We start from the raw sequence: 16,441 nt of genomic DNA on the forward strand, positions 1-16,441 counted from the left end.
CTTATATCAATCAAAACAAAAAAAGTACGTGCCGGCCTCTTCTGAATAGAGAAAATAGAAGTATAATAAACGTGAATCCCTCTTGTCTCTAATCATTTTCTTCTTCTCCTAAATCATTTTTTGGTTTCTTGGTTTTGAAAAAAATGGCAAGTTCTAGTGGTAGACCATCATCTTCACACAGGAATGAAAGGTTACCTCCTCATTCTTCTTCTACTACTACTACTAATAATAATAATAATAATAATGCTTCTGCAAGAAATTCTAGTGCCAATGGCCAACTACAGCAGCAAAATACGCGTACTAAAATGGGATCAGCTAATAATACAAGACGTTCTGTTACGCCCACTTCACGAACTCGCTCTCCTCCTCAGGATAATAATGACCCAGGTTTCATTTCTTTTTTAATTTAATGCTTACATTGTTGTGTTTCTGATTTTTGAATTTTGTTCTTATTATTACTCCATCCGTCCCAAAAATATAAAAATGTGTCAATCTTTTTGGGACAAACTAATAATGAAAGTAAGACAATTTTTGAGACGGAGTTAGTATTTTATTACCAGACGTCTATCGAAAACAGCCTCTCTACTCCACATCACCTCTCTCTGTACATCCTACCCTCGCACACCTTACTTGTGGGATTACACTGGTTATGTTCTTATTGTTGTTTCTTATCGAATAATTGAAAAGTGACCCAGGTTCATTTTTTTTTTTTTTTTAAGTTAAATGGTTAGATTGTGTTTGTCATGTTTGAATTGTGTTGTTATTACTTTTTTTTTTCTTATGGAAAAATTGAACATTCTTGTTTTTCTAGAACTTGGTGGTTTTTGTTTGTGTTTTAATGATTGAGTTGTATTCCTTCCATCCTAATTTTTGTGAAGCTATTACTGTTTGGGGAGGTAAATATGTAAATGGTGACTTGTAGTAATTTTGCGTGTAGTTCACAATTCAAATTGAAGAATTCATACCCAATTTATCGTCAAAATTAAGTATTTTGAACCTCGTTCACATAAATAGGGACAGAGGGAGTAATACTCTTGAATATTCAGACTTGAAGTTGGTAGTCAGTGGCGGAACCAGGATTTTCACCTAGAGGGTTCAATAATTTTAATCCTGTACATACACTGTAATTTTTCGCCGAGGGGATGAACCCCCTGGAGCCTACCTAGCTTTGCCCCTGTTGGTACTGGGGCAGTTGTATCGCTTTCTCTTTCAGGAAAACGGGTCTTTTCATGTCTGAAAAAGAAAAATGGAAATGGAAGAAGCTAAGTTGAATTTCATGTTAGATTTGAAGTGTTTGAAGATAGCTGTTCTCAAGCTAGATTAGAGTGATGATGTGTTTTTTGATTAAAAAATGTTTGAAAATTTTGTAAAGTGGAAACCCTTTAAGTTAGTTGTGATGAGCTAGTCATTTGACGCCTTATAATTCTTCTCGGTTTATTGGTGCAAGTAATTGTGCTGAAAAAGTTAGGGATCAACTAATCAACTACACCTCTGTACCTCAATCTCAAACTAATTGAGATGAATACTCTTTATTTATTCCTCTCTATTGAGGTCCATTGATACTATTGTCCATTTAACGTTACACCCACATGCTGCAAATCCAGGAAAAAAGCAATATGGAGACTATTTAATGTATAATTTTACAAGTGAAAGCAGATAGGAGAATGCCAGTTTTCCGGTAAAGTTCTAGGCTTCTAGAAAATTATCAAAAGAAAGATCATTTGTTGTGTATGGATTCCAAACAAGACCACGCTTTGCTTGGGAATGTACTTGTTAGCTGCGTAATTTCTTTTCCTGCAGACAATATTAATTTGATTATCTTCTGCTTGTAAGCTTACCCCTGTGCCCAAATTAATAAAGGAATTTCATGAATTGATTGGTGGGAAAACAATGGAATGGTTTACAATCTCAAACAAAGTGCAGAAGAAAATCATCTTTTGCACGAACCGACCAGTGAACACACATTATAATATCTAGTATTATCTACTATACAACCCTTTTTTATACCATATCACATTTCTACTTAGAGTTGTTATATGCAATGATGATCACATCCAAAGTCTTTTGCGGGGATTGTGATAAGTATGCAATTGTCAGATATTATGTACATGGGCCTGTTTGAACATGTTGTATATTACCTTATGCCATCATTAAAATCTGGTCATTTGTCAAAATCATGCAACATACTAAGCAAATCTAATGAAATTTCCTAGAACCTGGAAGAGTTAGAGTAGCCATCAGAGTTCGCCCAAGAAATGCCCAGGAACTTTCAGATGCTGATTATGCGGATTGCGTTGAAGTGCAGCCTGAGGTGATTAACCTCTGTAGCGAATTTCCATGTTTGTCTGTCTTTCCGTGTATCTTTGTAATTCGTAATAACTTACTAAATCAACAAACTACTTCCTTAACCATGCAGCTCAAGAAGTTAAAGTTGAGAAAAAATAATTGGAATTCTGAGTTTTACAAGTTTGATGAAATTTTTGCTGAAAGTGCATCACAAAAGCGCATTTATGAGACAGTTGCAAAGCCTGTAGTTGAGGTAAGTGGTACAATGACAACTATAATGGGTTGAACTATATATAAAAGTGTATTATGCTATCACAGAAAGTATCAAGTTTCATGAATTTGTTTGCATTAATGTCCATATAATTTCTTCGTAATAATTTAGTAATGAAAGCTAGTAGCTTTTGGTTATGAGTGGCGATAGATTTTTATTGGAACATTGATTTTATTTGGTTTTGTTGATGATGAGTAGTAAGTGATCGGCTATGAGGAGTAGTTACGCATACAATTCACTTAACTTGGCAAGACATAGTTTGCTCTTGTATTCAATAATTAGGGCATTGAATTTCGCCACGATGGGATATTATCTATTGTTATAGCTTCCAGTTTTTAATCGGAGCTGTAAATTTCTGCTACCAATGCCCCACTTGCTAACTAGGCATTAGGAAAAAACACTTCAAAAAAAAAAAGAGCAAGGTGCACCTCCATGCACCACAAACTTGAATCATCACTTGGCTGTTAAAGCATGCTAAGCTTCACTTAGCCCTGGAATGCATTTTATTGAAACCTACCAAGTCGTAGTCATTCCTGACCTTTTTGAGATTCCTTCTTCTTTCTAATACAAAAAAGATCGACACGGGTCCAAAAGGCCCCAAAGAACAGAAACAGAATTCCAGGAAGCATTTAGCTTATAATAGTGCACTTGCTTTCCCTGCCTTTCCATGAAACACACCTCTTCCCAAAGACTGACATCAATATCATGTTTGTGTTCTGTAAAGAAATGCTATTGCTACTTTCTTTTTTCTTTTTATTTACTATAATTTTGTTACTAGTATTTACGTATGTAGACTATATTTCAAATTACTTGAGGTTGATTGATATAGTCAGAGTTGCATGGTATCATGTTCACCTAGAAAGAATGTGGATAAATTTTAAAGATTGTTCAGTTTAGTTGATTGTTAAAGTGACGTGCATCTGTTCAAGTTTATGTCATACTAATACAAGTTAAACTGATTAATTAAAGGTGTATCCGAGATTAATGTTGTGAACTAATGTTGGTGAAAAATATGGTACATTCCTCGATCTCAGTATTCAAGGAGCAGTGAAACTTTTTCGACTCTTAACAACATGAAAGCTATTATTAGTAGGGTCTATGTGGCTCCCTATTTGAATAAAACCTACAGAACCTTTATTTTATGCTATACAACTATGGATCTCTTCCTTTTTTTTTATTTGACTTACTTTTTTAGGAAACAAAACCGTGGTTGGATATTGTGTCTAACTATTTTTATTTCTTGTTTAATCTGCATAAATTAAATTTGTTTGATTTTGCAGAGCGTGTTGAATGGGTATAATGGCACAGTCATGGCCTATGGTCAAACAGGTACTGGCAAGACTTATACGCTTGGTAGATTGGGTAAAGATGATGTATCAGAGCGTGGCATCATGGTTAGAGCTTTGGAGGACATTATTGTCAATACAACCCCCACATCTGATAGTGTGGAAATGTCTTTTTTGCAGGTATTCATATTGGTTTCCATGATTAAATCTGTTTGTATGAGTATCCAATTTGCTTCATATGTAGTAGAGCTATTTATGCTTATGAGAGCAAAGCTAAGCAAAATGCAAGAATGTGGATCTCTAATGCTGTTTGCAGGTTTGTTTGGCAGTTTGCATTTAGAAAATTTAAAACCCAATGGTTGTTCATTTAGTATAAAGTTTGTTGACTAAGTTGAAGTTTTAATTGTTAATCTCATACATTCAATATTGTTGGTGTATTAGTGATAACCAGCATCAGCTGTTTCTATTGGCTATTCAATATCTGATTGAATGGTCACTATAACTTTCATGTTGATCTTTAGGTTGTAAACTCTACATTCAGGATCTATTTATTTGAAGGTATAATTAATCTTCTGAATGAATTGATTTTGTCAAGTTTCATATGTAAGTATAGAGAGATGTCCAGTACCTATTATAAACTACATTAAACTCATGAAGATTTGAGATACCAGTCCTGTTGTGGTGATTAAGAACCTTTGAAGATGGAGATACTGTCGCATGATCGGACTTTTCAATTAGAAACATATCAAAGCAACTTTTCAACATTATTGTACCTTATTGGCCGCCTAGGATATTTCCATCCACTTACTCTTTTAATTCTTTAAAAAATCATTAAATGTATCAGAATTTTTTTTTATACCAATAGAGGTGTAAATACATATATTTCTTCAAAATAGTAACATTTATTTGTTAGTTGTTATGGAGCCTGTTATATCTTTGAGTTTCACTGCTAGTAACATTTGTAATTTATGCAACAGTTGTACATGGAGTCTATCCAAGATTTGCTTGCTCCTGAAAAGATAAATATTCCAATTGTCGAAGATGCCAAGACTGGAGAAGTATCCGTCCCTGGTGCTACAGTGGTTAAGATTCAGGATCTTGACCATTTCTTGCAACTATTGCAAATTGGAGAAGCCAACCGTCTTGCAGCAAATACCAAGTTAAACACCGAATCATCACGTAGCCACGCAATTCTTATGGTATATGTTAAAATTGTCCTCAGCTATACTCTTATTGCAAACAGTTGAGGAATGAAGATACACAACTTTATTTTTTGATCTTTAAGAGTTAAGAATCTTTCATAATAGAAAGTTCCACGGAAAGAATATGAAGGATAATTTCAGTACATCTTTCACCAGGGAGACGCTACCAAGTTTCGATGAGGGCATTAGCTCTAGAAAAGACAAATTGATCCATCAGTTTATGAAGCAGTCTATCATGGCTTCTTATTAGTTCTCTAAATTCTAATGTATTCCACAATTTATTTTCACCCTAGTTTCATGACTTATTCATATAGCATCAATAAGTTGATCAATTTACTTTTCCTTGTAAGTATTGCAACTGGGTCTCATGGTGCTAACTTTGCTCTACACTGTGTGTTAGTGTCCCCACATGATGAGTGAATGGATTGTTATCTCCTTACATGGGGCAATTCTCACCTCATAAGGTAGCTTTTAGGGTTGAGTTAGGCTCAAATTTCATATTTTTTTACTTGATATCAGAGCTAGATCTACTCCTATTTTTTAGTCTATGCAATGTTGGACTCCCGTGTTATTTTTTCCACGCTCCAGTCTTGTCCTGGTGTCTCGGAGGGTGTTAAGAGTGTCCCATAATGGTGGGGGAATGTGCTTGGCATAGCTTACTGAACCGTAGCATGCTTTTTAAAAAATTAAATCTTATTACAAGGCAGGTAACTTGTCTATTAATTTGTTCATATTTCTCCTTTTACAGGTTAACATCCGTAAATCTGTTAAAAATGATGAAAAAACAGGCTCAGCCTTTCAAGAGAAAGACAGCAAAACTGATAAACATGGCAATCAGATACCTATTGTTCGTAAAAGCAAGCTGCTAATAGTTGATCTAGCAGGATCAGAGCGAATAGACAAATCTGGTTTGTTATTCTTACATTCACACTTACCAGCTCCTTTTGATTTCATATTTGCAATCTTTACACATAGGCTGTTTCTGGGAGGTAGGGTATTGTGGTAATGTGGTGATGGAATTTTGAAGAAGTGGAAGCGTGCAATACATGTTCATATATCTCTTATTTTTATTTGGTCCATTCTCCAGATTAATAAACAAACATATTTACTGAGTCTTTCACTATCTTGCAGGAAGTGAAGGTCGCTTGTTGGAAGAGGCTAAGTTTATTAATCTGTCTCTTACTTCTCTGGGAAAATGTATAAATGCACTGGCTGAGAACAGCCCTCATATACCTACAAGAGATTCTAAACTAACACGACTTCTTCGTGATTCATTTGGAGGTTATTGAAAGTTCCTCTCACTTAATTTAACTATTTTAGATTATTTTGTCTATCGCCAAGTACAGGTTATTTGAGAGTTAGTGTGCTCTTATGCCCTGAACTTTCACTGTTAAGTGTCATTGTTTAGAAGTAAGTGTGCACTTATGCCCAGTTCATTCACTGTAATGTGTGAATATTTGTACTCGAACTAGTCGTCCTCTCGGTCCATGGAGTTAGTTATTTCTAGCTTTTCACTACTATAAACATATTTAAACTCTTAATTGACTTTTGTCAATTGCTACATGCAGTTAGATATTAGTGAGAAGTATCCTGGCCCAACTATTCTGGTCTGAACAGTCTATTCAAAACTCTATTATTTAGCCTCCCAAACAAATTTCTTTTACTATGACCTCAAATAATTATCATACGTCCACCCTTGGAGACCCAGTTCAATTCGCAACAAAGTAAAAATAAATAGCTAATTAACTTATAGAGTTACCCAGTACCTGAGCTAGTTGGAGGTAGACACGGCCTTTATTTACAAAAAAATAAAAAAATAAAAAAAATAAAAAAAAAATCCACCACTACCTGTCCCTTTTCACAGCAATATATGGTCCTTGTGAAGTCATAAAGATGATAACACAGTAGATTCAAGCTAAAGCTCAGTAAAATGAATATCTATGTGGGCTTGCATATGAGAAAGAATGAATTTTCTACGTTGAAAGAAATTTGTTGTGGTGGCTATGGAATGGAAAAGTTTGTTTAGAGAGACAGGTTATGGGATTTTCAGTTTGTATGTTGTATGGGAAAAGATTCTGGTAGCTATTGCAGATAAGCTGTGATTAACTTCTGTTCCTTCCATTCCTGAAAGCTAAAATAATCTCTATCTATTTCTCTAGACACATACCTAATTATGAGTGTGGTACGCGGACTAAATTATCCCTGGATTATAATCCCAGGATTATAGTCCTGGGACTAATTTATCCCATCTAGGAGATGGGATAAAATAATCCCAAGCTTAGTGGGATAAGGTGGGATATCCCACCCTTAGGATTATGCTTCATTTTATACTCAGTTTGGTGGAAGGTATAAGTTTATCCCAGGATAAATTTATACCTTCTACCAAACATGGTACAAAATTAGTGCTGGGATATCCCAGCTTATACCATGCACTAAACGACCCCAATAATTGAGTTTGTCATTACCGGATGGACTGTACACTTCTGTATACATTACAATTTGCGCCTAGGCTGGAAGTGTGTATTATGTGAATGCAAATCTTGACTTTATTGGTATTCTCTTATTTGAAAAATAATATAAGCTAATGAAACAGGTTCTGCACGAACTTCACTTATAATAACCATTGGACCATCTTCTCGACATTATCCAGAGACCACAAGCACAATAATGTTTGGACAACGGGTGAGATTTGTATTCTATAATTACGTGTGTCACTTTTTTATAGTCCTTTAGCCTCTCAACCCTCTTCAGTTTTCCTGCTGAATTCAACTTGCACAATCTGTCATCTTATTTTTAATCTGGTTCCACAAAGACTCATGCATTAGACTTCCTTTTGTTCTTTTCCATCTAATAGCAGTTTCGATAATCAGTTTATCTCATATCTAAGGAGTGGTCACCATTTGGTCTAACTTTTTTTTAAAATCAGAAAAGTATATCTAGTACTTCTGGTGGTGGATAAAAATTCTTATCCCAATACAAGAGATTCAGCCAACTTGATTCTTGTCTCTGTTTTGAATGCCTAATCTCTCTTTTATCGATAACATCCGGCATATATCCTATGCTTTCATCCAATGCACTATGCAGCATATCCTTTTTCTGCTTATCATATGAACTGATCTACAGAGAGCCTTCCTATAAGAAGCTAAGCACTTACGAAAGCAAAATATAAACTTTTAATAGCTTTTCCTGCCAAAAGATTATCATTGGCTGCTTTTATGTTCCGTGCTAATCATGACATGACAGACTGCATTTCTGCCAATTTATGACCCAAAAAAGTTTTGTGCTTCTGCTGGTATATTATACACTAGAAAGCTTTCATGCCACATGAGCTAGCATTAACTGTTTTATACAGGCCATGAAAATAGTTAACACAGTAAAGTTGAGAGAAGAATTTGATTACGAGAACTTATGCCGGAAGCTAGAGACTCAAGTGGAGCACCTCACTGTGGAGGTTGATAGGCAGCAAAAGTTTAGGGCAACTGACCAAATGGCCATGGAAAAAAAACTAAGGGAGTGTCAAAAGTCATTTACTGAAGCAGAGAGAAGTACGGTTGCCAGGTCCGAGGTAACTTTTTGGCCTCTTTTTCTATCTTTTGGGACAGGATTCCTATCGTCTTCGTTCTCTGAGCTTGAGCTTGTTAAAAAAAGGAATCCTTATAGCATCTTGTCCCTTCCATATTTCTTCTCATTTTAGAGGCAGTGAACTAATATTTTTTACTTCCATGCTTTATTTCATCTACAGTTTCTAGAGAAAGAAAATAGTCGCCTGGTTTCAGATATTGAAAATATGTTGGAGGAGTTGAATTGCCAGAAGCAACACAGCAATTCGATGAAGAATGAGATTTTGAAGCTAGAATCAGATTTGAAGAATAGCAAGGTATGTGTGCAGAATGATTTTTTTTTAAAAACGCTTTACTAACAATGAGCATCTAGGCCTCTACAAATTTTGAACTTTCTCAAACCATTGGGGACTTAAGATACTAAATATGTCTCATCTAATTTCAGCTTTTGGAGAAGGAGAACGGTCATTTGAAATTGGAGTTGGAAAACGTACTGAAAGATTTCAACCGAGAGAAAAGTCATTATAAGTATTTGCAGGATGAGGTTGCACGTCTAGAAATGAGTTTAAAGCATAGCAAGGTATCTGGGTTTGACCAACTATGTTGTTTGAACATATTTCTGAAAATAGATTTATCTTTTCAGATGCATTTATGCTAGAAATGCTAAATCTTGTGTAGACTCATCTCCATAAAGCTGAACTGAGATTGTCTTGGTGATTTTCTGATGTCCGGAAGTCTAGCTTCTTCAGAAGTTTGAATATGTACTTTGACATGTATTGGTAGAATATTTCAACATGGCATTATACCTTTTGGTTCCTTTGTGTTTGCTCTTATCCCACTGAAAGAGAATAGCCCTGTCATACAGCTACTAAAGTTATATAGAGCTATTTCTTTATCCTTTTATGTATTCTCATTTCCCTATTCCTCTGATAAATTGTGGACTTAGCAATTAAATTACATATGTACCTACATAATAGTATATGTATTAGTGTTCCACATTGGATAAATGTATTGTTTACATTGTACAGAATGACTATAAAAAGCTGTAAGAAAATTCCTGCAACAAAAAAGAAATTGTTCTTGCATTTCCCCAGTCCCACTTTCTTATTTTTCCTCACGCCCTCTTTATAGTTTCTTTCATTTATTTCTTTTACAACGAATATCAAGCCCTTCAAACTTCTCTGATACTGCCTGTACTCTTCATGTACTTGCTGAACTCGAGTTGAAATGTGCTAGTGGAAATTTTAAGTGCTACTTGATATGATGTTTTGAAGTAGTTGGCAATTTGGAGACTTGTAACTATAATTTGCTTCATGGTTATGATTTTAAGCTTATTTAGTAGCTCCGCATCTAGTTTTCTGTCATAAATTGGACATATTATCATTGGGTTGCTTGAGGCACTAATCTTGTTGTTTTGGTGTTAGTAGCAACAACAATTAGAGAATTCATCATATCAGAAAGTACTTGCTGAGAACACGCAAATGTATGAGAAGAAGATAACTGATCTGATGAAGCAACTACAAGATGAGCGTGCTCGCTCTGAAAGTGCTGAACAACAATTAGAACTGATGAAGGAGCAATTAACTGGCCTTCAGGAATTATTGCAGGTTGACCATTTATACCGGACTGCTCCATTTTCTGTATAAGACATCAACTTGCAAGTGTCATTTCTGAATCTATAGCTCCTACAATGTTTATTTTACAGGCTTTCTTAGCCAAAAAATACAACTTACACGTACTGAGTTGTTAAAAGCGTATAATTAACCTGTGGAATGAATTTAATCTAATTTTCATTTTTTGTCATGCTTAAACTAACCAGGAACCCGTTTTAGTTTCTATGTTTCCTAGGTAGGAATGAAAAAGTATCTAACTATGTTTTTTTTTTTTCTGTCCGTAAAAGCTCCATCAGAAGGAAACATCTACATATCAGAAGGAAATTTCAGACACTGCTCTGATGTATGAGGCGAAAATAGCACAATTAGAGCAACAGCTAAAAGATGAGCATGCTCGTGTTGATAATATGAAGGAACAACTGCATGCAATTGAAGAACAATTTACAGATCATGAAACCTCAATGAAGGTAAAGCTGAATAACCATTTAACCTCTGTACTATCTGGATTATCTATAGGATGCTATCCTAAGAATCTTCATGATTTGCATTTGCACTCTTATCCAATTGATGAAGTTGACTAAGCCCCGTTTGGTTTTAAAGATTAAGATGTCTGCATCTGAATACACATCTAAATATTAAGATATGGTATTTAGATATTGAACACTGAATAATTAAGACAGTTTGATCTCGGCATCAAAATGTATAAATAAATATCTCTTCTCACCTATCTAACCAATGCGGTTTTTTTTCTTCAAAAGTACCAGAATAATGTGTAAACAAAAAAGCAAACATAAGTACCTATAGCGCATGAATTTCGTGCATTACATAGGAATGGGTTGACGTCCCCTACAAAATCAGTTACCCGTGTTTTTTTAAAGAAAAATGCATAACACATGTTTTACATGCACTATGTGAACTTGTTGACGTGAGTTATGTCCCCCAGTAGGTAGACCTAAAATCATATGGAAGGAAGTTATCTCGAAACTTGAAAAAACCTATGGAGGTATAGTTTGACTAGGCATGGAGTTTAAAAAAGAAAGGAAGACTTATGAAACTTGTGGTCTAAAATAAGCGATAAATATTTGTGTGGTTGTAAATCATTTCATTAAGGGTAAAAAGGAAAGTTTAAAGTTAAATTATTTCTAAATATAGAAATGTATCATTCTTTTTTGGGAGAGACTAAAAAGGAAAATGTATCACATAAATAGGGACACAAGGAGTATAATCTGTTGGAATCAATGCAGACTTAGCTAAGGATAGGCACGAATATTTATATGCAATATCAATCAGTTGGGACTTGGGAGGATATGTTAGTCATGTTAATGCATTTACGGTAGGTCCTATGTTCTCTAGGAGTTTTTAAGCCCTATTAGAGACTCTTATGCCAGTGGGATATATAGGAGAACTTCTAGTAATTCCATTTATATTTTTATTTTATATATTGTTGGCCTGAGATAAATTTAAATGGGGAGCAAGACCAGTGAGAATTCATATAGCCGATACTGAGTAGTAGTTGTAACAGTTTTGGCTTTAATCTTCTAGGTTAAAGCTCTTTTCAGCCTTAATTGTTATTGCTTTTCCTGATTGTAGATTCAGAGGGAAAAAGAGATTGATGCACTTGGATCCAGATTAGAAGAAATGCATCAGCTGTATGAGCCAACTCAGAAGGAACTTCAGACATTAAAAACAGAATATCAGGTTCTACTATCAGAAAAGGTATGTTAAGGACTTTAACATTTGTCCCCTCAAGGTTCTCATTAAAGTTCAATTCACTTAAACTATCTTACCATGTCCACCTTCCCTCCTAACCCTTCTGCAAAAGAAAAAGGAAACAGCAAGAACAGGAAAAAAATCCCATTCTGCTCACAAGCGAAAAAAACATAAATTCAGTTAGTGAAAAATTTACTGATAATAATCTTTGCTTCCTCAACATGGTCCTTAGAGAGAATTACATGACGAACTTCACAATGTGAGGCAAACACTTTTAATTGAGGAAAAGCAGAGGAAAGCTGCTGAAAATGAGCTGTTTAATTTGAAAAAGCTTGTGCCTGAAAGTGAAGATAGCTTTGAGGTAAGTGCTACCATGGTTTTTTTTCTTGTCTTCTATAACCCGGATTAGAGTTAACATCTGATATTTACAGGAGAAGAAGTCATATATGAAGCAATATACACCCAGTAGATCATTCAATATGCATAGATCAACTGAATCAAGGGAAAGGATTTTTGCCCATCAGAACACCATGTCAAAGATAATTGAAGAAGGTAAAATTCATTGAATGTTAAAGTCAGGTCTCTGTCTTGTTATATAATAGCATAATCATGTCTATTTCTTTCTATTTATCTTTTGGATTCTTTAAATTAACTAGGCTTAATTACTTTGCAATTCAGTTGGTGTCCAGAAGATAATCTCTTTGTTGTCATCAGTCGATTTGGACGTCCAAATTCATGCTGTGAAAGTGGTAGCCAATCTTGCAGCTGAAGGTCTGTATAACTAACTATTGAGTTATATTCAAGTGTCAAAACAATGGTGTGTTTGTCGATAGCAATAAGCATTAGCTTGATAGAAATCTTTATTGGAATGGTAACTGAAAATGATGCTTCTTTGGCTGGGTAGATAAATTGAATTACCTCTTCGGACTTCGCAAAAAGCCATGAAAGAAGAGTTAAAGGCATGCATGAAAGATTTTTTTTTGCCTACCATTGTATCGCTACATAATCTTCCATTCCTACTAGGTCCATAATCTGATTCAAGTCATTCAACTCCACAAGAATGACATGAACAAGTTATTATCATTTTCGCTAATGAAAAAAGAAATCAACAGATAATATGCCGAAGCAAAACCTGAGTCTTTCTTTTTGTATTTCAGACAGCAATCAGGAAAAGATTGTGCAGGAAGGCGGTTTAGATGCACTTCTCATGCTGCTACAATCATCCCAAAATGCAACTATACTCAGAGTGGCTTCTGGAGCTATTGCCAATTTGGCAATGAATGGTACTTGTGAATCTTTTCTTCTTTACATTCTCAGCTGTTCTAAGAATTTCCTTTGTGTGGATTTTGTCATTCACTGGGACCTTCTTAACCATGTCTCTGTGTCTGTTGAGATGTCGATGAGGTAAGTTAGCATAGTCTTCAATGCGCTGGCCATAGGAAGAAGGATTTTAGACACAAATGATAAGTATGAATATGCTAGTTATGCTCAGTCATTTAAATTTCAAATTTCTATTCATGATCATACAAAGGGGAGCAGTCTGAGAAAGCTCCCTATCTTCCGAGATAGGGGTAAGGTCTGCGTACACTTTACCCTCCCCAGACCCCACATTGTGGGATTTCACTGGGTATGTTATTGTTGATCATACAAAGGGGCAGAATAGGGTCTATCAACCTCCCCCCCCCCCCCCCCCCCCACAAAACAAAAACCAACACCCAACAACAACTATTTATGATTGGGCAGTATGGAAAACTAAATCTATTAGAACTAGTTAATTGGACCTAGGAGTGTTGACTGATTTATTTAGAAAGACAGGGACAATTGAAAAGGTGGCAAGAAAAAACAGAAAGCTAACAATAAGAACAAACAAAAGGAGGCTGCCAGGTCCAGAACCGTTCAGGATACAAACACTCCTTTGTTTACTTCGCCTGCATCGACTTTCAAAAACCACAGGAATTTCCCTTAAACCATAATCATATATTGTAGAACGTTCAAGTGACAGAAATCTTGTCCATCAATCTGATTATAATTTTTCAGTTTGAGGGCATAAACATCCGAATATAATTGCATCTGCGATGTAAGCTCACTATGATGTTCTGGAGTAAAGCAACGTTTGACTATTATTGAGTCAGTTTGATGTTTTAACCCTCTGAAAGCTCTTTCTCGTTTCACATGAATCTGTTGTAAACGGCTGATCGAACAAATTTCACTTGCGTTGTACTGAAAATTTACAAATTTTAATCTGTTCAGAAGTGAATCAAGCACTAATATCAAGTAAAGGAGGTGCTCAACTTTTAGCCAATACAGCTGTCAAAACTGATGACGCCCAAACTCTTCGAATGGTAGCAGGAGCAATTGCAAATTTGTGTGGAAACGGTAAGTTTAGGTCATTATCTACTGTAGTTTGTGTCCAAATTTCTACTTTCATGTGCATTCTTGGAATGACTAGTAGAAGTTGTTTGCAAAGCATTATCTTCCTCAACTCCATGTTGTCCTTGCCTTTTGTATTTTACAAAATTGAAGCAATATTCTGTTTTTTTTTTTTTTTTTTTTTTTTTTTAATTTTTTTTATTTATTATTTATTAACATTCTGTTTCATTGATCCTCTGAGGCTGGATGATTTATTCATTTATGTTGAACATCTGAACATTGATAAGGTTCAATCTCATGACAGAAAAGTTACATGTAAAATTGAGGGAAGATGGAGCTGTCAAAGCATTGTTAGAAATGGCTAGATCTGGAAATATTGAAGTCATTGCGCAAGTTGCCAGAGGATTGGCTAACTTTGCAAAGTGTGAATCGCGAGGAACAATTCAAGGTTTGCGTGATTAGATATTGATGTAATTACTGATTTTTCCTGTTAGCATGCACTTGACTGGTATTACTTTTCCAGGACATAGGAAAGGCCGTTCTACTCTTATGGAAGATGGCGTTCTAAGATGGTTGATAACCAACTCTAACAGTGCTTCTTCTTCGACAAGGCGCCACATAGAACTTGCTCTATGCCATTTGGCACAAAATGGTTAGCTACTTGTCCAAACTTATTTCTTGTTATAGTTGCTTTTATGATTCAGGAAACCTATTATAGTGCACATGTATATACAGTTATTAAGATATAGTAGCTAAAAACAGCTAAACCTTCTGGCCTAGTGGTATACCCTTGTTCCTTGGCAAGTGCTAGTCTGGGGATCTAATGCCTCTGCCTCAAAATTCCATATATGAAGTATTTCACAATACTGAAAAAGTAAAGATATCTGTTTTTTTACTAGTAATGACATGTTCTTACGGCTATGACAGAGGGTAACGCTAGAGATATCGTGTCAAGTGGAGCGTTGGATGAAATTATACGAATATCAAACGAATCTTCGCGAGAGGATATTCGAAATTTGGCTAAGAAGACACTGAAGTTGAGCCCTACATTTCAAGCTCAGATAAGAGCACAGTGAAGGCAACTGTTTACCAATATTAAGGAAATTCCAGTTGTTTGAGTCTACAGAAGTAAAAAGCATTATGAAGTAGCCCCTTTTACTAACATGTATTTACAACAGTCATGTAAGTAGCCCAACAACATGTAACTAAGATGCTTTATGACATGTTTTTTGTAAATTATATACCATTCTTATACATATGCACTATCATCTATCAACATTCCAATTTGACGAGTGTGTCAATAGGAAAAAAAAATAAGGGAAAAAAGAAACATTCGTTGTATGTAGTTCATATATAGGTGGATTTAAGATTTGAACATTATGGGCTAGAGTTTCGAATCTTACCACATTCCATTTGATTTATTGGATTGGTAATGTTAGTTAGTAATTTTTAAGTATATATACGGGATCCGAGCTTAAGCTATTGGGTTTGGATGAACCAATAAGATATGATCTACATCCGCCTTTGATACATACTGCACTGTAATTGTTGACTAGATCTTCACTGAATCAATAAAATTAGGTTGGTATCCTTTGTGCCCTTGCATTTTCCATACTCTTGCCATTGGCCAAAAAAAATAAAAATTGTAACTTCCAAGTCTGATTTTAAAATGATTTTAAAATATCACAACCATCTTTTTTGCATTGGAATTTCCATTGTTTGACTTGCAAACACTACACCTCAATCATGAACTAATTGAAATAATCAACATGAATCTTGTGTGTTCATTCCACTCTACCACCCACTTTCTACGGACAAAAATAAACTAAAATAAAGATCGTCCTTCTTGTTGCTGGATTACGCCATGAAGAAAGCTCACAAGCCAATGTTGCTCCAACCTTTTTAAGATGTCATTGGTGCGTAAGCTCACAATCTGATGTTGCTCCTCTTTAAAAATGTCATTGGTGTACAAGAACCGTCCATAAGTAGTGCATTTTTAAAGGATCCGATATGAGTGCAACATCATTTTTTGAGAGGCCAAGCTATAGAGCTCACGACTACTGGTTTGTACATTTTTCAACAAACCAAAATGCATGTAAGGAAAAACCAAACTTATCATATCAGATTGTTTACAATCTATCAC

At 35.2% G+C, this 16,441-nt stretch overlaps 1 protein-coding gene across 1 annotated transcript; it reads left to right on the forward strand.

Annotated features, from left to right (window-relative positions):
- Window positions 1–82: 82 nt before the first annotated feature.
- On the forward strand, window positions 83–15,678 carry LOC132059093 (kinesin-like protein KIN-UC). The gene is made up of 22 exons (XM_059451582.1): window positions 83–387; window positions 2,214–2,311; window positions 2,417–2,539; window positions 3,838–4,023; window positions 4,821–5,042; window positions 5,794–5,953; window positions 6,177–6,326; window positions 7,639–7,727; window positions 8,398–8,610; window positions 8,788–8,922; window positions 9,051–9,185; window positions 10,033–10,212; window positions 10,506–10,685; window positions 11,809–11,934; window positions 12,161–12,289; window positions 12,360–12,480; window positions 12,607–12,699; window positions 13,086–13,211; window positions 14,179–14,304; window positions 14,603–14,746; window positions 14,822–14,950; window positions 15,226–15,678. Exons 1-22 carry the CDS (start codon window positions 144–146, stop codon window positions 15,372–15,374), a joined length of 3,258 nt encoding a protein of 1,085 aa, XP_059307565.1. The 5' UTR covers window positions 83–143; the 3' UTR covers window positions 15,375–15,678.
- Window positions 15,679–16,441: the final 763 nt, after the last annotated feature.

This window comes from Lycium ferocissimum, chromosome 6 (assembly GCF_029784015.1).
Source record: "Lycium ferocissimum isolate CSIRO_LF1 chromosome 6, AGI_CSIRO_Lferr_CH_V1, whole genome shotgun sequence".
Taxonomy (NCBI): Eukaryota; Viridiplantae; Streptophyta; class Magnoliopsida; order Solanales; family Solanaceae; genus Lycium; species Lycium ferocissimum.